At 33.3% G+C, this 25,363-nt stretch overlaps 2 protein-coding genes across 4 annotated transcripts; one reads left to right on the top strand and one right to left on the bottom strand.

The window, feature by feature from the left end:
* Window positions 1-871: 871 nt before the first annotated feature.
* Grd (Glycine receptor) lies at window positions 872-24,149 on the bottom strand. Of its 3 annotated transcripts, none has more exons than XM_015978818.2 (10): window positions 23,983-24,149; window positions 12,680-12,864; window positions 12,566-12,633; window positions 12,224-12,447; window positions 9,131-9,213; window positions 5,441-5,620; window positions 2,004-2,156; window positions 1,820-1,953; window positions 1,606-1,731; window positions 872-1,529 (listed from the first exon to the last, which is right to left on the bottom strand). In XM_015978818.2, the coding sequence occupies exons 2-10, from the start codon at window positions 12,855-12,857 to the stop codon at window positions 1,128-1,130; spliced, it is 1,548 nt and encodes a 515-aa protein (XP_015834304.1). In that variant the 5' UTR covers window positions 12,858-12,864; window positions 23,983-24,149; the 3' UTR covers window positions 872-1,127. The 3 variants fall into 3 exon arrangements, with proteins under 3 accessions (XP_015834304.1, XP_015834305.1, NP_001107772.1); XM_015978819.2 differs by having other exon boundaries at window positions 5,471-5,620; NM_001114300.1 differs by lacking the exon at window positions 23,983-24,149 and having other exon boundaries at window positions 1,128-1,529; window positions 5,471-5,620; window positions 12,680-12,857.
* LOC103312802 (serine/arginine repetitive matrix protein 4) lies at window positions 15,022-15,952 on the top strand. The gene is made up of 2 exons (XM_008194327.3): window positions 15,022-15,728; window positions 15,780-15,952. The coding sequence occupies exons 1-2, from the start codon at window positions 15,170-15,172 to the stop codon at window positions 15,911-15,913; spliced, it is 693 nt and encodes a 230-aa protein (XP_008192549.1). The 5' UTR covers window positions 15,022-15,169; the 3' UTR covers window positions 15,914-15,952.
* Window positions 24,150-25,363: the final 1,214 nt, after the last annotated feature.

Raw genomic sequence — 25,363 nt, 5'->3', positions numbered from 1 at the left:
TAAATAATACATAACAAAAAAAATGGGCATTTGGGTGTGCATTTGAATTTGTAAATTTGTGATTTTGCAATAAAAATGCCGTTCATATGTTTGTGTTTTTTTTAATTTCCAAATTACCTAAATAAATAGATCAAATGTTATAAATTGAAACTTTTCTCTTTGAAATCGTTCATAAAGTAGTACTTATGGGAGTTAATTATTAAAATAGTCCGTAAAGTGTGCATGATGAGATTCTCAAATTTTTAATTAAGAAAATGAAATTATCTGTAATATGAATTGAGAACCATTTTTCTAGTAGAATTCCCATGCAGTCATTTTAATTTATAATTAGAGTAGTTTTCGTTGTGTTTGGTAAATTAGTGCAAACTGAGGGAATTTTTTTTATTAATATTAGGATTTGAAATTTTATTTTTTGACTCTTCAGCCTGATTAATTATTTTGATTCTTCGTATGTTTTTAGTTTATTTGAGTATGATCACAGCTATGGTTTACTTAATTTTTGGGTCAGCAAACAAGGTGCAGTTTATTTTCTTTTTTTTATTACTTCCAACGTTTCGTCACCTTTTTGGGGCTTCCTCAGGGCAATAAATACGCAAGCAAAGACCTTGTTTCGGATAAAGCAGAGTTTCAATTACTTCTACTTACTTTAGATAATCCCGAGTTCGGATAAAGCGGTTTCGGATAATCAGGAGTTTACTTAAATTATTTTCATTGAAAAAATGAATAATAAAATATTTGGTGCCAAAAAATTAATTTTCACTATTATAATGCACTAGCAGGTCTTTGTAGTTTATTTCGTGCGTCTAAATAATACATAACTGAAAAAAATGGGCATTTGGGTGTGCATTTGAATTGAAATAAAACCAGTGTATAAAAATTTGTTGGTGATTTATTTTTCTAAAAACTAGTTGATTCTCCATAAATTAACACGTTATAAATATAATTTTCGCCTAGTAAACAAAGGTGTTATTTTGTATCACTCTACTCTAATTGGTTCTGAACGCCTTCCAACAAACACTCAACTGGCAGTTTACGTAGCTATAGCCTCTACCACTTTCCAAACCGAAAAAAATAGAAGCAAGAGGAACTAACACCAATGAAGCAACATCACAGCTATGACAGTTTCCTTACGAAACATTCAGATTTACAATTCTCTTGGTCCTCGACAGGTACGAATACCAATAAAACAAATTAATCGTTACAAAAAGGACGGGAAACACTACTCTAGAAGCTCGATCAATTTTCGAAACTGAGTTAAACCTCGGCGTCCTTTTCTTTTTCTTCTTTCTGTGTTTTTGGCTTTGACAGGGCGATTTTTGGCTTCCAGTTGATTTGTTCGGACTCGCGTGATAATTTTTATCGTCTTGCGATCGGTTGATACAGGAGAGATTGCTCCAAGGCTGTGACGTGCGCCTCATTGACGCCACTGGAATCGAACACGCTGACAGCGGAATCACTTCAATGAAATGCGGATCGCCCCCGTTCGAGCTGCCGTAATTTGAGCTTTTGCACACTGGAGAATGCGACACCTACGTTGTGGCGAATTAAGTTTTAATTAAGTTCGAACGTTTTATTTATTTTGGATTGAGTCGATTGGGCACTTACCTCTTTGGGCGCATTTTCCCTGCTTTCAATCCAATCCTCTTCGTCGCTGCTGGAATCGGAACTGAAATCCGAGCTGAAGTAGCACTCGCCGGAACCGTACTTCGTGAAGTAGTGGACCACAGCGAACTGAAATAATTAGCATTGTTCTGGATAAACGTGTTCGTCGGTTTAATTGCTGGCGTGCTTTCAAGCTCGGTCAGTTAATGTGTGTTACCTGAATAATAGTTGCAAAGATGAAGGAAAATGACAGGAAGACGAAGAAATCGAGGGCTGTGGGGTAGGGAACTTTGGGCAAGTCGGTTCTCGCTTCCAGACCGAGAAATGTCATCGTTAATACGGTGGTTATGCCTTAAACAAATCCAAGCCAGTGAGGGTTGCGATCAATCGAAGGGATTTACCGAGGGAGACGCGGTCAGCTGTGGCTTCGCGGTTCAGCCAGAAGGAGACCCAAGAGAGGACGACGAGAAGGACACAAGGGCCGTACACCTGGATGAGAAAGTTGCCCATGTGGCGTTGCAAGTGGAAACTGACAAGAAGCATTGAATATTCAGCTGAAATGCCACCATCAACACGAAGATTATGAATTATGCAATCAGGGGCGGACGAACTAAAAACCACTCAATTATCATTTATTGCTTCGACAGTTCATTGCACCAATATATTTTTTAGTCGGATTTGAGGACAAATGTTCTTTTATTTGGTGATTTCTATTATTGCGTTGTATTATTTTTATTATCGTATTTGCCTTGTTATTGGAATTTTGTATTTCTGTTAGACAATAAAGCATTTGTTTATTTATTTATCCGTTTTTAACCCTTATCGTATTGTGACCTAAAACTCACTAGTAATAAGGGCAAAATGTTTACCGCAAGATCTGCTGCTCAAACAATTTTTCAATGAAAGTAGAAAAAAGTTTATGGAAAACTTATTCTACATATGTCAAGTTTTCTTCTGAATTCGAATCCCGAAGGTCATTTTTTTATTTTGTGTTGTCTTTAGTATGGAAAAAAAAGGTTTTTGTAAAACAAAATGCAAATTTTGTTGCAAATTTTGTGTATACCAGGTCCGGCGATTAAGAAAGAAAATTGCGATTTTTAATTAAATAAAAAATTTTTTGCATTTCACACGCTTGACTGCACATTAGAAAGGTATCTTTCCTATTTTTTTTAGTAATTTTTAAATTACGCATTTTAACTTCAGATAATTGTTTACGAAATTAGCGAAAGAAATATACCAATCAGATTTTGAATTAAAAGCACTTTTATATTTTAACTTTTATGAACCTGCTACTTGTGGTCTCGTAAATTTAAATTTAAATGTGAACAGTAATTGAGGTATGATTTTACTGGGATCTTTGAATACAGGCATCAGTTTTTGTTAAATTTTGTTGCTTGACAAAGGTTGGCTTCTAGTAAGTAATCCTCCGATATATCACCCATCTGATTTACGTTTAAATAAAAAAGACAGATTATTTGTCCAAGCAAGTAAAAATTTATAATTATGATACCAGGGTTGGATCCGCTAGCAGGTACACGGAGAAAACTGTCTATTAAAATTTGTCTAGTACCTACGCTTTTTCTAATAAAGTTTATAATTTATTTTTGTTAGCATTAATATTTATGACGTTACTAACTAATCAATATTTTTTAACAAGTTTTATAAATTTTTTGATACAAATTAAATACTTCTGTACATAATTTCTATTGTTTAAAAAGATTATACGTTACGCATTAATACCAGATGCCAGGTTTTGTTACTGGTTAACTTAAGGTATAATAAAATGTAACAGCATATTTTTAACAGATTATCTTATTACCATTTAATAACCTTTGCCACTATCCTTATTTTTAATGAAAATTCTAATAATTTGTATTATATTTTTTATAAAGTGTAATGGATTTTTTTTCTCTGTGTAGGGATTCACTTAGTGTAAAAACTTTAGATTAATAGTTTCAATACTAGAAAAACGCAAAGGTCGCATTTTCACTCAAAATTAGCTGTTATAGCTGTTATATGCACTTAAAAAAATAATACTTAATGTAATTTATATTTCCAATGAGAGATCTAATCGTTAATAACAATTTTACAATTTTATCAATTTTATTTTAAAAAATAATTCGGTAATTATTTGGTGTTTTTATAGTTTTGAAACAGCTAATAGTTAAATTAACGAAAACTCATAAACTGATACGACTTTATTTATTAACAAAAAAAATTGTTGTCAAGTGTATTAAATTTCAAGAATTTTATTTTCTTAGAAGATGCAATTTTTTTTGATGTAAGATTGCCGGACTTCGTATATCCCTCATATATCCCTTCTGGATAAAGCTAGATTTATATTTTGTAAATAAATTTTATAATAAATTCCTCATTGAATGTAGATTCTAATAACGTAAGAAATACATAATAGAAAATACAAAATATTTCAAATTATTTAATGTTACTGACATAATTATTTTTGTGGTAAGATTGGTAAAACTCCTTTTTTGTCGTAAAGTTTTTGTCAGTCGAAAAGCATTTTTTCTGTCAGCAAATCACTTATTTAAAAAAAATGGACCAAAATTACAAAAAGTGGCAAATTAGGACTAAATTACGCAATTTTCTCGATTTTTTCTGTAGTATTAGTATATACAGACTGTATACACATTGGCGCATAAACTTTTCAGTATGCTATAGCACACGTTTCAACAAAGTCTAGAAAATAATAAAAACAGTTTCTCTCAATTATTCTTGAGATTTTTTCTCTACATTTCTTAAAATATTTTTAATCGGTGATAGATCCAAGAAAGAGATCAAGTTTTTCTAGTTTTTCACGTTAGCGAAACTGAAAATTATTTATAATAATCATCAACATAAATTTTTCAAAATTGTGATTTTTGGATCAAGAAAAAAAATTGATCTGGAATCATGTAGTAAAAAATTATAGTTACAATTACAATTACAGTTACATAATTGGTTTAATAAACAGAGGTACGGCTAAAACATTCAAGTACGTACAATGGTGCCAATTCTACCAAACTATTTTGTGTTGATAAATTCGTTAAAAATGACGATAGATTTCTTATTATTTTTTTTAAGGTTTTCTGAAAAGTTACAAAAAACTTACGTACTATTTTGTATACACGCTGTAAATTTACTTTACACTTTTATCTAGAAACAAGAATATGGGGTGCCTTGTTCCGACACCTCTAGAAAAAGCGAAAAAATTACAAATGAGGGTCAAAATGTGTCCTATTTTGCAACACTTTCTCGCCATTAGATTGATTTTCTACACGTTGAAAGTGAGAAGTCGATCAAAAACTGACTGTTGATTGCAAACGTGATTTGCAAATTGTATTTCCGACCGAAAAATTATATTTACGTCCCTTGGTACATAAATCTACGTGAGGCGTCAAGGAGAAGCTTTAATAAAAACTTATTGTCGAAAATTTATCTGGTGGAAATAATTTTCTTAGGTGCAGAAATTGACGAGCTTTTTGCGAGATATGAAAAAACTCCACGTCATTATAATAAAGTCAATCAACTGCATTTATTCAGAGTTGTATTGTGTTACCACGCATTGAAACGTCAGTATTTAAATTAAATAGAAGTATTCGTGTTAGTGGAACGGTAGATCGATTGATTTTGTGCGAATAAAACTGTAAATTGTGCATTACTTAGCTGGTTGGTCGAGGCTGAATATTTTAAAAAAGTGTGTAATTTGGGTCTTGGCGTTTCATCACCACCCGATCAAATTAGCTTAGGCCGAGCGTAAACTATAATTAAGAAGCTCTGATCCTATTAGACAAACAAGCTCGGGCTTTCAGACTTAAGACCGCACCGCAGCTTCTCTTACTAAAATCAAAGTTGCCATCAATGCGAACACCTGATTTGGTATCGCTGTTGACGATGGTGTCGGTGTGATTGGCAGCGGGGGTGGCGATGAGGTCGAACTGCGACAGCTTCATGTCTTCTGCAATCGCCACTTGTCTCGCGGCGTTCCACCTGTAGAGGACATCCTGAGCCGTGTATCCGACTGCAAAACAATTTCGATTTAATTCGACGAAAAGTGCGTTTCACGCACGACTGGAGGCCGTTTTGCCGCCTCGCGGGACTACCCCTTCGGTTCGATACAAAATGACTTTAACAAGCCGTAGCGATCTGCTGTACCATCCTTTAAAAACCACTTTGCGACAGACAAAAACACTTTGTGTGCCGAAAGCTTTTTTGGTTTAGCCGGTTTCCGAACGTAAATAAATTAAATCGGGATGGGAGGAGTTGCGGACGAAATTATTTCGTGTTCGCTGCGATTACATACACGTATGCAATGATATGTGGACGTTTTAGGCCCAATTGAAATGCGAACTGTAATTGGATACTTTAGGACCGACATGAAAAGTCCATATTTGTTTTGCAATTTTGGCAGCAGCGTTTGTTACATTAAATAAGTGGTTTCTTCGGAAAAATTGTAATTTTCAGTTACATCAAGAACTAATCTACTTTTGTGTGGGACGAATATGTCACAGAAGCAGTTTTGTAATTACCGGGAGCTTCTTTGACAGAAGAAATAGTAAACAAATGTGCAATTATTCATTGAAACACGTTTCAGTCGTCAGATTTATAGAAGTTTTGTTTTGATTTTCAAGCCTTGGAACTTGTTTTTCCTATTTTAACCGTAGAATCTTTCATAATTCATAAACCACATTAAGCTGAAAGAAATGGAAATTTTTATATTAGGTCTTCTCTTATTCGTAAGGATACGAACGTCACCCATCACTCCTCTAAAGCTAAATTGGAGCGTTTTTTGGGTCAACAAATTATATTAAATCAATTAAAAAATTAACACAATACCGACAGCGTGGTTTATTGTGTAGAGAAGAGTATTGTAACTTGGGATATTTTTTTATAAAAAAAGTTTTCTTGTTATTGTCTGAAAGAAATTAATCTAATTATTATGATCAGCATGAATAGTATTACTGCGACAATTCAGAATAAAATTCGCACAAATTATTATTGTATTTATTTACTTATTAATAACTGAAAAAAATTGCAAATTGTCCAGCCAGGGACAACAAGGAGGTCTTTCTGGGACATCACTAAACGCACATTGGGACAAGAAATAAATAAATAAGAAATTCTAAAATATACTTACACTTTGCCATAAAATTAAGGCATAATTTAATATAATAATAATAAGTTTTGTCGTGGCGTAAAAGATGTGTATAAACTTATTTACTTTTAGAGAAAATAAATTTATTTTTACTATAACATATTGTTTCTATTTGATTTTTATGTACCTACTAATACTAAAAATTCGAAAAAAATTAAATTAAACTAAAATCATACTGGTGTTAATTTAATTTTTTTAATTTTTTACACAAAAAACACGAAGTCGTTGCAAAAAAGCATTTCATTAATGATGTTTTTCCTAAAGCTTTAAAAACATCAAAAAATGTCCCAGTTCATAAAAATAAAGGTTACAAAATCTAATGCTATAGACCAGCTGCAGTCCAAAATTAATTTCATAAAATCTTTAAGAGAATATTCTCTGATCGCTTGATAAAGTTTTTGGAATGTACAAATTTGATCTTCTAGTCAGCATGGTTTTACCAAAGGTGAAATTACAACTGGTATAAAAGAAACTGTTTCTGTGATATATGATTCATTAAATAATAAGCAACAAACAGTTGGACTTTTTCATCATTTGACAAAAGTTTTTGACCCTGTGAATCACGGTATTTTGTTAGAAAAACTGCACCTTTATAGTGTTTGTGGAATTTCAAATAATTGGATTAAAATTTATTTACATGAAAGAAAGCAAGTTGTTGCTTTGAATGGTCATAAGTCTGAACCTGCGCTTATTAAATTGGGTGTGCTACAGGGATCGGTTTTTGGTCCCATTCTTTTTTACTTATAATATATTATTATTATTATTATTATTATTATTATTATTATTATTATTATTATTATTATTATTATTATTATTATTATTATTATTATTATTATTATTATTATTATTATTATTATTATTATTATTATTATTATTATTATTATTATTATTATTATTATTATTATTATTGTTATTATTATCATTATTATCATTATTATACTCGTAATGACTTTTATTGAAGAAGGATTGTGTCAAAAGAACAACAGCATCTGTAGAAGAACAAAGCAAGGTAGAAAACACAAAACTGAAGATCGCTTTAAAAAAATGAAACGTTTTTATTTTGCAGAAAAACGAGAAATATAAAAAAATAATTTTAAATAGGTACTATTACATAATTTGGCGGCGAAGTGTAAAAACGTGTTTATTGAAACCTACATATTAAAAGACATAAAACAAATGTTGGTTTTGGTAATTTTGTCAAATTTCTTTATTCTTCAGAAATCCGTTCTACAAATTTATTTTCTGTGTCATTTTCTGGACGATCTGTTACAAAGACACTTAAAAATTTATCTTCACTAAATATTTCGCTTTTTATCGACAAATGCACGTTAAGAAAATGTCCAAATGCCAAACTGCTAGCTATCTCGAGGTGTATTCTACGAATGTTTAGTAATTTTTTTATTAGATAATTTAGTTTTTTGATATTTGTAACAAAATGACAAAGAATTAATAATGATGTTTCAATTTTCACAAATCTCCTGTTCTAATCCTCAACACATGCAGTCGGAGATCAATAAAAATAAAATCGTAGCAATAAAAATATAAAATATTTATCTTTCTATCTTTGAAATTATATTGGACAATATTTGTCCTACGACCATAAATGCAACATTTTACCCATTAGGTAGGTCCCAAGGTACATCATTCTCCCCCTTGTTTAGATAATTTAATTTTTTCTCAAACTACTTGCCTCTAGTTTATAATTTTTCTAATACTAATTTGGTTTTATTGCCGGGAAGAGAAAAAATTATGTAATAGCTATAGCTGAATTATGTACAATCGTCATTTTTTGAGATATACATTTGCAGATTTATCTTGTATAGAAACAGTCTGAAATCGAGAGTTGATGGTTTTTATGTAACTAGCCGTTAAACAAATTGTGAGGAACTTAGCACAAAAAGGCGTTTTTGGCCACCTGTTGAATGCTGAAACATTTCCTCCCCGGGATTAACGTTGAGATGTATGTGTCTTTAGAACCATGGGCATTATTGCGGTTAAAGGGTTTAAACAAAAACGCTCATAAATTTTTGGCGGATTTGGTGACCCTCAGACTGGACACAATTATCAGATGTTGGAATTAGACACAACGTAATGAATGGAACTTATTAAATTTATTAAACAATACGCTTGTCACGGGCATCAAAGGCCCTTAAAAGTCAAACGGGCGATAGGGGCGGTCTAATTGAAAATTTTCCGCTGTAATAGCGGGGTGAAGTAACAAGCAGCAAGGCGATGACAGGTGTGGGCATTAATCAAGCCACAATGACCCATCCCGAGTGGGCGCTGATCCCCTTGGGCATAAATCGTGGTGTCTATCTTAGAGGTTTTGCCACATGCTACCCTAGCTTTCCAAGAGCCATTTATTGCGGTACTTACACGAGCCGAATTTCAGCGGACACCTCTGGATGTCCATCGGAAAGTCCTCCAGATTCATTGGACATCCGGCTTTAATCGTCAATCTGAAAGACAAAATCAATTATGGACAGCCTGTTTGCTAATTCACGGCTCGGAATATGTAATTTGCAATTATCGAGCTAGTACGGGTGGACGGCAAAAAATTATTCAATTATGCAATGAAAAATCGGGCCGGAATTAATTTTGCAAATTGTGTTATTGTGTGTAAATCTTATTACAAGTTAGGATTTCAGACAAACGGCTTGATCACCGACAAACTCTTGCTCCTAATTTTCTTAATTGACATAATCACTTGCACAACTCTATTACCATTTCTTTCATTATGCAAACGTTCCGCTGCTGCGGCGGATCACGAAACTTGCCTCGATTTAATTACAATTACAGAAATCATTCCATGTGCCGACGAATTTAGTTTAGTACACTTTTTAGCATAATATGCTTAATTGTGAAAATAAATTATTGCTCGATTTTAAAGCAGTATCTCGTTCTAGTCGAGTGGTGAAAAATCTCGTAAGAAAAGAAACCAGCGAGCTATGTGGGCAAAGTTCCAAACAATATAGTTACAACAAGGAGGAAAGTCAAAACAAATTGTAACTATTTCATTTAATCCTATGTCCAATTGAGCACCTCTTATTACTTTTATTGCCGGGAAAGATTCCATGGTTTCATTTTTACAGAGAATATGTATACATCGAAGGTGACATAAAGTTGTAATAGAAATTATTTTCCACTGCAATGGAGCATCTCGAACTTGAAAACATGATCGAGTTTTAATAAATATAACTTCCGCGCTCCTGACATTGTGTTCCTATATCCAGATCAGGGTGATTAAAATTTCAGGACAAAAGCACACCGAGTGCAAAGTTAGGTGAATTCATCCATAACATATAGAGTACAAGTGATGAGTTGAGTTCGTTTGGAAAACAAATATCTCCACTCAGCGTTAGATGTTGACAGTTCTGGACAAATACACGAAAATATATAGGAACGAAGATAACTTTAATGAAATTTAGGATCGTCTGCAGCGGTTGCGGTTTTATCTAAATTGCTGTCGGATTCTGTTATGATGTTTGAATTATTTGCTTCTAACCTTTGTTACAACTAATAAAATTGAACACGTAAATATGAAGGATTTTCGACAATTGAAATTTATTGCGTTCTCGACCTATACACACGCCGAGATGTGAGAATCTAACGGTGAGCACCATCTCAGGATTTATGGAACGTGAGATGAATTCGATAAAGTACCATTTGGGCCGCTGTAATGTATAGCAGACAATTTTTCAATTTTTCGCTTAGCCTGAACTGAGCCAAATTTCCTTACAAGTGTTTAAGCGCGATATATTCCTTGTCTATGGTTCATTGGCTCACTTAAATTTTACTTATTTACTTTTAAATTAAGTTTATTAAACTGAGGTTAAAGTAAATCGAAATAATTACATAAAAATTTGCCCGGCGCATCCACCATTTTCACACAAACAATTTTAGTAACAATTTGTTGATTGGGTATCGACGTAAACATTCTGTAGTTAAATTTTGATGTTTTTTATATGTTTATTTGATGAAAAATAAATTCGATAAAGTACCGTTTGGGCCACTGTAATGTATAGCCGATAATTTTTTATTTTTTCGATTAGCGTGAACTGAGCCAAATTTCCTTACAAGTGTTTAAGAGATAAATATTTCTTGTCTATGGTTTATTGGCTCAGTTTATTAAACCGAGGTTAAAATAACGTTAAAATAATTGCATAAACTTTTGCTCGGCGCATCCACCATTTTTGCATAATAGTAACAGTTAGTTTTACTGATTGAGTGTCAAGGTAAATCTTTTTGTAGTTAAGTTTTGAGGTTTTTTATATCATTATTTGATAAAAAATAAATTTGATAAAGTACCATTTGGGCAGCTGCAATGTATACCAGACAATTTTTCATTTTTTCAATTAGCGTAAACTGATCCAAATTTCCTTGCAAGTGTTTAAGCGCTAAAGATTTCTTGTCTTTAGTCTATTGGCTCAACTTATTAAGCCGAGGTTAAAATAAAGTTGAAATAATTGCATAAACTTTTGCCTGGCGCATCCACCATTTTTGCATAATAGTAACAGTTAGTTTTATTAATTGAGTGTCGAGGTAAATCTTTTTGTAAATAAGTTTTGAGGTTTTTTATATTCTTATTAATAAAACAAACAGTAAAAAACAATAAAACAATTTTGCTATAATAATACTATATTAACAACAAGTTTTAACCAGCATTGAAGCACGAATTTAAGTTTCGAAAACAAGCGGCGTTAGCCAAAAGTTTTTTAAAAAAATGAGTGCTTCAAGGTTTTATGCAACGAGTTTTATGAAACAAAAATTGGTATTTTAATCGATTTAGGGATTTTTGTGATGATTGGTAATGTCTCAGTTTTGAAAAATTGATGTAAAATTTTTGTTTTATGCAAATTCTGTCAAAAAGAACGAGCATGGATTATAATGAAGGTAATCTTGCATGTACGCTTCCTGAAATTTGTGAAATTCTTAAAAATACGGTCGCGAATTTGCTTTCTGTCAACATAAAAATGTTTCGTTAAATAATGACTATTATGACATTGCATTTGATGGCGTTGCGTGGTTTAATATGCCTATTTAAGCATCAAAATGGCGTCAAATTATACAAAAAAGTTTTTAGCCCGGCGCATCCACCATTTTTACCAAAGTTTTAGGGTAACGTTTATGACTTTATTTCTTACAATTTGAATTCTTTTGCTTAAGCAATGTTTACAAATGACACAATATTTGTCAGACAAATAGTTTCAAGCGACGCGTTCACAGTTTTCGGCGCTCATGATTTGTTTAAAGACGTATGCAAGAGAGAAGCGAGTTTGCCGATCGAACCGGAACGGCGGTTAATCGCAGCCAATTAATATTAGTAAATTAACTCAATGGCACGTAATCTCCGATCCTTCAGTAAACTATGCAAATGTGAAAAGCTTTGCCGTACCACGGACGAGCTTAATTAAACTTTGTCTCAGAATGCACCGATTGACTGGGTGTGTCTTTCGCATAAAAACTCACCTCGACGAATAAAGCACCCTCCCGTCTTGATACAGTCTGACGAACTTGTTGGGAGTTGTGATGGTGTGCAAATACGACTGCTTGCCATTGTAGAAATAAGTATCCGGCTTCCAGATCCTTGCCAGCATCGAGATACTAAGGGCCAGAGTATCGTTGGTATCCCCTGGGAAGGCTAATCGTCGGTCGACCCACGACTGCCGGAAGTAGCAATCCATTGAATACGTCTAAAATCAACAAGTCTTGCGATTAAAATCGCAGATTAACATTGCAGTGCGGCTGTTGGCCGAGATCCAACACACAAGGCGTGAACGCGAAGCTTTCACAAATTAAAAACAGCCCTACCATGTCCACCTCCGAGATGGGGCCCATGCTCCGCACCATGATATCGACCTCCACGACCGCAGGAGGGCCTAAAACGAATTAATAATTCACCCAAACTGTTTTATGTGGTCATACCGCCGAAATCAGGACGGACGCTGTTGTCGTAACCTCTGAGGAGATTATCCAAAAGCGACGAGATGTTCTGGTGATTGTTCATTTGTGGCGCCCGTGAAGATTGTTTGAGGGACACACCTGAGCCGGTTTCAAACTTGGTTAGCAGCGAAACGGTCAGCCAAAGTTGAAACCGCTTCATCCTCAAACTGAAACAAAGAATTATTTTCGGATGGAATTTTGCTGAGGGAGAGCATCCGAAAGTTTCAGAGTCAATTTAATTCTGCAGACGGGCGACAATACAAATACCTTGTCATAAATCACGCCAAATGTAATTCTAGCGATTGAAAAATTTATTATTGGCCGTCGCAACAACACGTTTGATGAATTTGTATGGAAATACCTTAAACAAATAAATATCCAGTCGATGACTGCAAATTAAAAACGAAAAACCCGATTATTGTCACAGATTTTTCACAAATTTAACATCAAATCTCTCTTTTCATAGTCAATAGTAAGGATGACTCGAACTGCCAACTTGCTTTCTAACGTAAATTATTTCGATGTGTTCTATTTAGACACTTAAGGTTCATAAATGTGTGATTCTTAATTTTAGGTCATTCACTGTTAAATAATTTTAGGATTAATTTTTAGTTAGTTTTTTAATTTTATTTATTTTGTAAAAAAGGAGTTTTTCGTAAATATACTATTAGTATTACTATTATTATTGTTATTATTATTATTATTATTATTGTGGCATAAGCATAGTAACAATAAATTTATTGTTGCTTTTATAGGGTTTGAGCTACTTCTATTTTATTTAAATTGAAGAACTAAGTGTTGTTTTTTAATTACCGTAATTACTTTTAATTATCCCAATGCATCTGATGTGAGATAAGAAATCAATTACTTTCGTTCTTAAGAATTAAATACGATTTTGAAAGAATCGCAATTATTAATAAATACGTTCAGATTTTCCTATAAGAAATATGAAAATTTAGTTTTTTTATGAATAGAAATGAACAACGTCAATGAATTGATTTTCAAATTCAATTCTAACAGGTGTCTGTTGCAGCTTTCTCCTATTTTAAAAACAGAGTGAAGTAAACAAACACTTGTGTTTCAGCGTAATAAGCTTCATTATTTCTTGAATTTTAACGAATGGATTTGCATAACAGTCGTAAAATGATTCAGTTAACATGGGTAGGCGTTTACGCATAACTGAAAATTCTGTAAGGAATACAATTTTTGTTAGTTTAAAAATTCACAACGTTTACCCGTAATTTACAAGAGAACTGAAATGGTGCTTAAAGGATGAATTTTAGTTTTATGTTCTCGACAATTTACGATATCAAGAGCGAATTGAAAGCAGCTGAAGCTAGTGATTTTATTCACACTTCAATTTATATTACTTCAAGGATAAAAGTACTTAATAAAATATTTGACCTGATTAAAATTAAACGTATATCTGCGTAATTATGTTTGCGTATTGAATGTTTACTGACTGTTAACTATGAAATTGGTTTCACAATTTTTTTTTGTTTTAATTTATTAAAATTATTTTTGGAATTTATAGAATTACTGGATTTTCTTGTGAATTGTCTGGAATTACTAGAACTTTTTTTGGAATTATGCGAGATTACTTGAAAATGACTACAGCATTAATAAGACAGTTAGGTATATTGAAAATACGAAAATTAAGTCGGAATTACAGAAATTACGAATTTTGTGAATAATTGCTATAAATTATTGAATTGCTGGCATTCCGGTGTTTTTTTTTGCTTTTAGTAAGACAACTTGAGGGATTTTTTTTGTATTTGATTTCCATTAAATGGAAAATAGATTTTGCGCAGTTTGGATAAATAGAGATAAAATTGTGCTTTAAGACGAAGAAGCAAGTAATTTGTGTTGGCCTACCTCGAGCGCATTCAAGACATGTTTAGCGTTTTTAAAAGCTTCGTCAGAGAGCGGTTTAAGATTTAATCCGTTCGCAACAAACGGGATTTGCTTTGGGAGCGGATGTAAGAGGTGTGACGTAAATAAGCTCAGAAAGTGATTCACGTTTCCACAAAATTCGGCGATTTTTCCTCGCTAACCAAACAGCGTGCCCCAAAGCGCCTCTTAACGAGTTAAGATTGTCAAAGGTGCTGATTAAAATTGCGATTTGCGCGTAATCGGAAATGTCAATTTCGATCCGTGCAACATTACACAGTTCAGTCGGAAAAAGAGATAAATGTGAAGAGAAATTAGGGAAATCTACTTATCCACTTTCAACACGGACTCCGTGCTTGATCCAATTACGAGCAGCCGATGACGAACAACATCCTATTATGTCCTTTGTCGCGAAATCGACAAGGCGTAGCATCGATACTCTCCTAACAACACGTTTGTTTACTAATAAATAGTCTAAATTTCGGTAAGTCACAAATTTTTTTGGCCCAAATTAATGCTTTGGATGAAGCAACTCAAAATTGTGATCTTGTGTCTGTGTGATTAAAAACTCTCAAACAAAGTATGAAGAGACCAGTCCGACCGCCGCGATTTCTTCCGGAAGTGTTGCAAGCCATTTACGAGCTCAAAGAAAACGGAGGTTCCAACTCCACCAAAATCGTTAGTCATGTTAAATCGTCCTTACGCAGCGTGAGATCGTACAATACAGTCAGGAATTTATCCACGCAAGTTAAGCGAGCCCTTAACCACGCCGCGAGTAATGGCATCGTCAAACAACGTGCCGGCAAATTTAGAATCAACACGGAGATTTTAAACCCCAATAAAGACTGCATGGAATGCCGCCGAAGAAAACGGCTCCAAGCCCAGAGGAGGAGGCGCCGCCGACGAAGGCTCCAGAAACACTCAATCACTCCCAGCGCTCAGCGGCTCTTCGAGGAGTCCGTGAGACGGAGGCACAGGTACCGCGGCTTCAGCAACGACTCGGACTCCTCTCTCCCGGTGCGTGAAACAAGGAGGAGGCGAAAGAAAGCCGCCAAAAAGCGCAGAAGGAGGCGAAGGAAGTCGCAGTCTGAAGCCCGTTTCGGAAACGAGCCCAGAAGAATCGACGAGGAGTTGAGGAAAGGTCTGACACCAATGCCAAATTTTTCAATAAATGTTTATTTTGTTGTTGCAGATATCGTGTACCCCGATGACCACCAGGAGGGCCACGAGATGCACCACGAGAGCCGCCAGTGCGACAACCCCGACTGCCTGTGCAACGTGAAGGAAGACATCGAAGAAATTCCAAATTATGATAGCCCCATGTAGAAGTCTTTGTGGTCTTACCAATAAAGTGGTCTTAACAAACACTCGTTTTGCGGATATTACGGGCTTGTGACCCAACTTTATTAAATAATTTACCGTATTGGAGACGAACGATACAGGCTCTCGGGCCTAAAGCCGGCGCAAATTGCGTCCCGGAATCATCCCTAATCATTTCTCGTTTCAAGTTGTCGAGACGTGTCTTTTTAATAAATAAAACTTTTAATTAACCTTTTGTAATTAAAAGCGCCCTAATCAGATTTATAGTTTGGAGTTTTTGATTGTTGGGTTTTATGTTTTTTAACCCGTCCTTCCATTAGTTTAATTAAGGGTGCACTTGAAGGAGGGTGATTTCAATTTTAATTCGGCTTTTGTAAATATAGAAGCTAATCGTTTTAGCAGGATCGTAAAAGACTTGTAAGATGCTATCGCGACGATCCGCTCGCTTATCCAGATTTGAGCCACTCTCTAATGAATAAATAACGGGAGCGCCACTTAAAAATCACTTCTCGACGTGTTATCGTATGTCAAAGCGACAGAATCGGGATAAAAATTATAAATAAGTTGGGTCAAAAGATTAACACCTTGAGAAAGCGGACAACAAAACTATTTATAATAATAAAAGAATTTTATTTAAAGAGCCAATTCTAACATAAAATTATTCTACTTAACTCGTATTAAAATACATACAAATCAATAATCTAGAAGAAAAAAACAATAGTGATTAATTAAAACTACACGATATCACAGATTTTTCTGTTATGGTTAGATTATTATTAAAAATAAAAAGATTACCCAGTAAGCACACAGAGGTAGATCTAACGTTTTTTTAACGTTACAACGGTTAATATAACGCTATACATTGTTTACAAGGTTGTTATTTGGTTGTTTGATTATGTTTTCTTTTAACGTTTATCTTGTTTAGTTTTTTTACCAATTTGTAACTTTTAAAATACGTCTTAATAACTGAAAGTTGTAGTTACGTAAAAAAACATAAAAGAAGTTTAACGTTTTTAAGAATCGTATTTACAGATAACATATGTTTTAAACGTATATTTAACGTTTAAAAATAACTGAATTTGGTTTTTATGGCACTGTCTTACGTTAATGTAACTTTTTACGTTATATTAATGTTATAATCATGTCGTAAAACGGAGCATAAAAACGTAACTATTTAATTGTATGAAAACGCAGAGTACTCTTATACTTATAAAATAACTATTAACTGTTTCAAAACTATAAAAATGCTAACCGCGCATTTTTCCTAATTATTTTTTAAATAAGGTTGATAAAATAATCTATAAAATAAAATAAAAATTACGTTAGCTATTATATTTTTGAAGTGCAGGAATAATTTATAACACCTAATTTTGAGAAAAAATGCGACGTTTTTTTTAGTTTTGATACAAGTAATAGCAATAACTACTCTCGCATTTGTTTTTTACTTTGTAAAATATATAACTGATATGAAAAAACTAAAAAAGAAATCAGAAAAAGCAGTTTCAAAAAAGTAATTGCCACTTTTAGGAAAATAGGAAATAGTGCAATACTGCTATCATACAATACTACCTTTAAAGTTTAATTTAAATATATCGTGTTTTTAAAGTTTAATAATTGTCAGAAAAGCAAATTTTTTAAAATATGTAGTATTTTGGATGTCGAGTATAGGATTATTAATCGTCTGAGGGTGTGATATTTTTTATACTGCATTTTTTATAAAAGAATAAAATTATTTAAATAAAAACAGCTTTTTGTAAATATTTTTTTGTCAACGTTGATTACTGATTTTATATTTTTTATAATTTTACGTTATATTCTTGTGTTTAAACAGTTATTAAAAAAAACAGTAATACTTTACATTACGAGTAATGTTACTGTCATAAACATTTTTGCGTTGATTTAACGATAAAAGTAACATTTTTGCTACTCAATTAACGTTTTTTCCTTTGCGTTAGTTTAACGTTAGTGTGCTTACCGTGCAAGAATGCCATTGTAAACGTTAACATAATTAAGAGTAAATATGATCCTAGGTAAAGATGATTGTTTAGCGGTATGAAGACTAACAGAAGCAGTATGGAAATTTTGTCGTTTATAAAATTTATTTTGAAGATATTGAGTCTAGATAATAAAAAAACACAATAAAAACATTGCTAGCTGGAATGTACTGGTAGAACTGTTCTATTCTTAACTATTTTAATTCTGAAACATAATTAAAGACATGATTTTTTTTTTCACCACAGATAAATACGAAACAATTAATTTGAATCTTCTACAACATATTTATCAACAGCTTCTAAATAGAAATAATAGATTATAAAGCTGTAATAGATAAAAGAAATTACTTAAATTTTTAAAGTTTTTTTCCAATTGTAAAAGTTTGTGGAAAATAGAATGCTTTTTACCCAAGGGGTTTTGTTTCTTCTTTTGTAGTTATTAGGTGTGTAAAAGATAAAACAGAACACTTATTTAAATTCGGTTTTATTTTACGTTAGTACTGATTGTTGCACTGTTTAGCTATTGCCTTTAAATTATTGTTTATTTGATTGCATACAGTATCTGTCTATATGTTTGTGACTGAAATCGTACTACGTAAACGTCGTCTGCAAAAGCTACACAATCTAATATTTAAAACATATAAAAGGATTGGATCTACAATTGATCTCTGGGGCACATCTGCATTTCTATTTTCTAAATAATATTTTTGCTTGTGTGTTAAAACTTATTAGAAGAGTTTAATAATACACTTATTTTTATCAAACCCATCCAAAAAATTGTGATCTCGCGTGGTAAAAGATTTTGCAAAGTCTAGTAGAACTATATTGTTGCTAGTCTTTCGTCAGCATATTTGATAATATTATGTACTAAATTGTCTAACAATGTTGTTGTACTATAATCTTTGCGAAAACCTGAGAAAATGTTTTCTGAAGTTGCAAATTTAACATGTTTATGAAAAAAAAATTTTTTTAACTTTTGATAGAGTTGGGAGTATGTTAAACGGATCTCATATCTTAACAGATTTTTAGGCAGAGGTTGAACAAATGCGATTTTCTAGTCGTCCAATAATTTATTATACGAACTGAAAACTTACAAATAGTTTGCAGATATTGTTATGTTTGAGACATGAAGACTTTCTAAAATCGAGCCTTTTCCGTGTGGATTTGCTGCGCGGATAGCGTTGGGAGCCAATCGTGAGCTGAGGCGAGGGTGCAAGAAAAAGGAATAAATATCCTGTGGTGGTAGTCCCGCTTATACATTCTAGAGGGGATTTATCCTTCTAATAGTGTTGCGAGTAAATAACGGACTCTCGGAAAGAATTTTAATGAAAGTGTTGAGAGGGAAATCGAAATCAGTTTATACCTTGTCCTTATTAATCTCCGTGCAATCCGTATGCGCATATAGATTGGCGGGAATTGGGTCGACGTAGGACACGATCATCGAAACTTGTCCAGACTCTCTTAAAATTACATCAACTTCAATTTCCGGCTTGCGTGTTGAATGTGTTTAACCGCGATCCTTTGAATTGCTAATTTTGGAATTTATGAAGCCTCCCATCAGACATATCTAATGGGAGCGAAGCCTTCAATCCCGCCGAATCCTTGTACCAACCCAATTAACTCAAGTATGTCCAATAACAGACTTTTACCAGCCAGAAACAGTAATGCGGAGTTTTTACAAGACGGCAATGAGATTGGAATGGGGAAAGTTGCCAGATAAAACCCTTTAGAAAGGGCAAAGGTGTGCTTTTACGGCCGATCACATTGATTGGGATTTTTTTAATCAAAAATTAAACGTGCTTTATTTAATAAGAACGCGGAATGTTGGGATACCACATTTTCGTATTAAACTTCACAACGTCAAGCAATTAATCCCGGAAGTTTCTTCCAAGTCAAACTCAAAGCAATTTAGGTGCACACGAAAAAACCATGAATTGGGGCCTAGTTATTAGAAGCCTTGGCGCAGCAACAAAAGAGATAACCTCCCTCAGTACACACAATGCACTCGCTTGGGAAATAGCATTGTCGGAATTGTGAGCCAACATTCAATACTTATTAATTTTGACCAAAGGAAGCTCCATAAATGTAACAGTCGCCAGAGAACGGGAACCAAACAATTCTAACGTAATCAAGCGACATTATTGCGACGAGGGTCTCTTTTCTCCAGTTTGTTTGTTAACTTTGGGGGTGTCAACGTCACATATCGAAAGTGATTGATTGTAGACAAAGGCCGACCACTCAAACCAGATCAAAGGACTTGGACCAACTTTGCCCTTTTTATCGCATGCCAATATTAACAAACACAAACCCCTAAACCAATTTACAAGTGGCAGCTTCCGTGATTTGTCTCGAGCGTTTTCGCCAAATAACCTTGACCACGAGACAATTAACGTTTACGTGCGTGCGTAAAAGACGAGTTTAACACTACTTTGACTACATTTCGGATGAAATTGGATCAGCTTATCGATTAGGCGCAAGCATGGATTCAAACTTTAAAATTCATCTTTTTGTTAACAATACAATCGAGAAACTTTATTTCCCAAGGTATAAAAGGATAGATCTTAGGTGCGGTTTAAAAGATACAAGCTGCAGCAGTCACCGGTTTTTTCCTCAAATCTTCGGTCTAATAATAATTGGAATAAATGTTTATTGAGAAGATCTGGCGAAGTTTAGCTACAGCAGTTGCGCTCACATTTAAACACAGTGGAAGTAATTGTTTTGTGAAATTAGATGTTGACTACATTTTCCGATGATGCACTCCGGAGTGAAGCTCCACAGTATACGCGCATAAATAGGCAATTATTTTTCTTTAATTGGAGCTTTCAACCTATTTAATCAACGACGAAATTGAATTACCTCTTACAATCATGTCCTTAAAATGAATATGATTTATGCTTTCCTGTTGCATTTTAAAATAAATGCATTTTATACCAGCAATAAATCTAATACAATCCAGCAGTTGGCGTTATAAATAATTACACCATTTTGAGCCACTTGGCATTATTTTAGGAGTAACTAACTCAAAACGTGCAAAATTGAGACGGAGTTCTCCAACTTTTAACACCATTTTAGTTTTTTCTAATGGTTTGGGAACATATTTCACCTTATACAGATTCGAAGTACTTTCCCGTGTGCGTTCGGAATTTATAATGAAGCATGTTTTGTGTAAATAGTGAGAAAGCCGCAAGAAAAATTCCAGATACGAATAGCAAAATATTTTCTCGGGCTTTTAAGTGAGTTGGGGTTATTGAATTTAAAATTGGCTGTATACAAAATATTGCTTTCCAATTAACGCATTCAACAAACAATCACCTTAACAGCGCTCTTAAAATTTGACTCAAAGAAACTAAAACGTTATCATGCCATAACACGGTTTTATTTTTACACTGGTCGCGACAATCCGAATATATTGATACCGAGTGGGAGCCAAAACGGTGGAAGCATCATCTCGCATAAATCAAAACAATTGTACAGATCGAGCCTCAATCGACGATTCTATTCCGGAATTCATTTGCCGCTAAATGAGTCCATAACCGTGCAGAAAAACCGATGTTTTACTATTAGATTTGGGAATTTATGAGGCTGCTTATACAAAAAAATTGATTGATGTCACGAGTTCTTCTAAATAAATCACGTCCAATGGCAAAGTGATTTGACATGGCTTGAGGTATCGAAACTCCTGCCGTATCGTTTTATTCTAGTCCATCAAACGAGAAGTGGTATAAAAGCAGCTAATGCAGTTGCTCAGTAACACCTTTTGGCGATTTATTGGAAAACGTGGCTCCGGCATTATTCATCAGATACCAAAGGACGTGAAATGTCTCCATTATCACGCTGTAAATGAAACAATAAACTTGAAAATGGAACAGGTGCTTTATTGGGAATTATGGCTGATAAATTGTAATTTGGATTTTCAACTTTCACAGTTTTTACTGGGGATTTTTATCGCTTTGTTCTTTCAACTGGCCGCTTAGATAAGGTCGGATTTATAACGTTTGGACATTATGCTGAATGCGGTTTTGCACAAACGTTTTAATTTATTAATTTCCAACCAGTCTCAAATTTATTTTTAATTTGGTCGCAAAGGTTGAAAGGCTTCATGGTGGCTTTCCATCGATTTGCGGGCTTTAATTTACTTGCCAAAACTAATTCGAGATAAAAACCAAAATAATTAAAGTTTATTCCGGTTTCAGGTACATTTAGATTGATGTTTTCTGTTTTGATTCCAATTTTAAGCTTTTTGACAGTGTTATGCAATAACTTTGAGGATCTCTTATTGCAGTTTCACATCACACGTTGTTACTGAGCGTGAATATCAAAAAGAAACAATACTTTTGTTATTTTAAACAAAATTTTATTTTGGTATTACATTTCATGTCGTAAAAATATTTTTTCCGTGTAAGTACAACAGTCGTCAAAACTTTTACATTACTCTTAAATATACAAAGTTCCGCACGTTTGTGTTAATTTTCTAACTTGTTTTGCTACGTTTGTGGTTAATTCACACCTTAAACTGGTAAAAAGCCAATTTCTCTTTTGCTTGAAAAGTGCTTATTTTAAGACCGCAAAAGAGACTGTTACGAATTTAATATTTTTACAAAGAATAAAAATTTTTATTTGGTAAATTAATGTATTAATTAAAGTAAATAATGATTTTTGATTGAAAAATTGATACTTTTGTTTTTCAAAAGAATTAAACACTTTTTGCTAAAATAACACTAGTTTACAAATTATAATTTTTTTATGTACTTTTTATCAAATTTTAATTTTTATGTTTACTTACCCTCTGGAAACCCAAAAAGGCAGGTAATTTTTTTATCACATTCAAGTTTTTTTGTGAAAGATTATTTCTTACCTGTACGAATTGTTTTAAAGCATACAGTATTAGAAGAAGTGCTACATGATATAACATGTCTATTTTGCTATATTTGGACAATTTATATTTGCAAATGGAGAAAAACCTCTCTCAGAAGCACTAAAAACAGAATACCTACTGTATTTTGGTTGATCCGTAACTAATCAGACTGAGTTTTTGCGTAATTATTATCAGAAAAGCGTAAATATGTCTCAAAAAAATTTTTTTTTATTTATATTTAACTTTCTTTTCGAAACTTGAGCAACTTGAGTTATGAACAGATCTAAAGATTTTCGAAAATCGGCACAAAAAATTCTGGGATGAAAACATGTTAAGAGATTAATATTATACTTTTATAAAATAAAACTGACCCAAAAAAGTACAAAAAACAAAGTAAAAGCATTTATTTTTTATTTTTGTTTGCCTATTTAAGAATTACTCTTGCTTCTTAATTAATTATATATTTCTTAAAAGTGACGTGATGGATTTTTTTATACATTTTTAAACTTAGTATTTCATAATCTATAAGAAATCTTTCAACTGAGGTACATAAATCGTGTGAACTTGTGTAATTTTTAAACGAAAATAAAAGGAGATACCAGCTTTATATGTTTTGCAGTTTTATCACCAATACGTGTATTGTAAGTGTTTAAAAAATTTTTAAAAATTGTTTTGTTGCATTTAACAATAGTATTTAAGGTACATTTTTTGGTGCAGACACAATGCGGTAAGGGTATCCCGGCGCATCCACCATTTTTGCACTTGCAATATATTTAAAAATAAAGTTTTTTTATTACATTTTGTTGATATTAATTTTTATGTTGATAACAATTTGAGTATCTTTTACTATTATTTATAGAATAACACCTAGGAGTTTACTTGTAAGTTAAATCATATTTTTTGAGATGGTTAATTCTGACGTATCATGAATTTGAAACCCATATATTATAAATCAACCTAATTGGGCAATTCGGCGTATGTCAGTTATGTGCAATATTAACTTTATCTCCAATTAACGATTGGCTTATTACAGTTTCATATCAACAATTTACATAATTGAATTTAAAATAGATTGGATTCCTTTGTTTGTGGTTTAATAATTTTATTTGCACAGTTGATAAAGTTTGGTAGCATTAGCAATTTGGGTTGCATTCTCGATTCTTAATCGCTCAGTATCAAATTACCCTTTCATCCGTTTAAAGCAAACAAAGTCTCATCCGACTCACCTGAAACTTTGCGAAACTTAAACCGGAGGAATGAGAATCGGCGCGTCTTTGTCAAAGTACGCCGGCAAGTTTCGCCGGAAAACACACATCTAACAAAGTGCCATTTTCGGACTTTTGTTGGGTCTCTTTACCACGCGACACTGACGATTCCTGCCTCCATAGACACAGATTTATCGCAGACGGTGCGCATACAAGTCGCGCAAATGTAGCGCGTGTTACGTCCATCCTCAACTTTACAAGACTTTAATTCCCAAAGGCTTGATGCACTGTTTTGAGGACGCAACGATCATGTAAGCCCCTTATAACTTGTCATGCAAGGCAAAATGGGGCGCGAGCTGTGTCAAAACGACAACTTTCGAATCCTTGCGCCACGTGCCCAAGTACTAAGCGAAAATAGTAAAGGGAAGTACTTTAACTAAGTTGGAAGTTGGATAATTCTCACAAGGCACTAACTCGTCTTACTTAAACGAAGCGATTCAAATTTAAATATTTTTTATTATTTGAATCAATTGTTCAAAAAATACACACGAATGAGGAGTAAAATGCTTTTTACTGTGACAGGTGTGCTGGATTTTTAAGGTGCGCTTATGACACCCTGTTAAAATTTTACGATTCAGATTTTGTGATGTGAGATGTGTTGTTTTTAGCCTTGATTTGGAGAAAAGAAGTCATCGCTTAGACTAACAAAAGTAGCACGACACGAAAACAAAGAATTAATTTTCTTGCGAAAAAATCGGGATAACAGAGTGGCATAAATCATTGTGTCCATAGATGAATCTGCTTCCGGAAGCAGCTTTTGGGGCATTATTTATTTATTCGGAAGATTTGTCACTTTTGTGAAAGAAGTAGATTCCTAAAGGTTTTATCTGCAATTTTAATGAAATTCATTGTTCTAATAATAAAATGTAATTTCGTGAAGTTATCTTGTAATATCCGAGCGAGTAAAATGATGAGATTATTTCCGAATCTGAATGGTAATAAAACGAGAGATAAACTTGAAACCGACAAAGACTGCATCAAACGCTCCAACTTTTCTTTTTATGTGTTTCTTAGTTATATTTTATATTTTATCGTCCGAGATAGGAACTGTGAGAAAGATTTAAAGCTTAGTTTTACTCCCGTGAACAGTTTAACGTTCAATCATTCAATTAACTTGTAAACTGTTTATGATTCGCGAAAATAAGTGACTGAATAAATTCAATCAATAACGTTTTAGGGCGGCCATAAATTGTCCGCTTAGCTTGGCTAACACGCAACTTTGCTAAACAAATATTTGGCACCACTATCACACCAAATTTGTATTTTTTTAATTTCTTGAATAAGAAATGAGATTCCGATGATCGATGCGAAAATCCTCGTCTTTCGGCTTGACACCCAAAGT

Source organism: Tribolium castaneum, chromosome 9, assembly GCF_031307605.1.
Source record: "Tribolium castaneum strain GA2 chromosome 9, icTriCast1.1, whole genome shotgun sequence".
In the NCBI taxonomy this organism is placed as follows: Eukaryota; Metazoa; Arthropoda; class Insecta; order Coleoptera; family Tenebrionidae; genus Tribolium; species Tribolium castaneum.
Note: the sequence above shows the minus strand (reverse complement) of the source record. Positions and strands in the feature narration are given on the sequence as shown.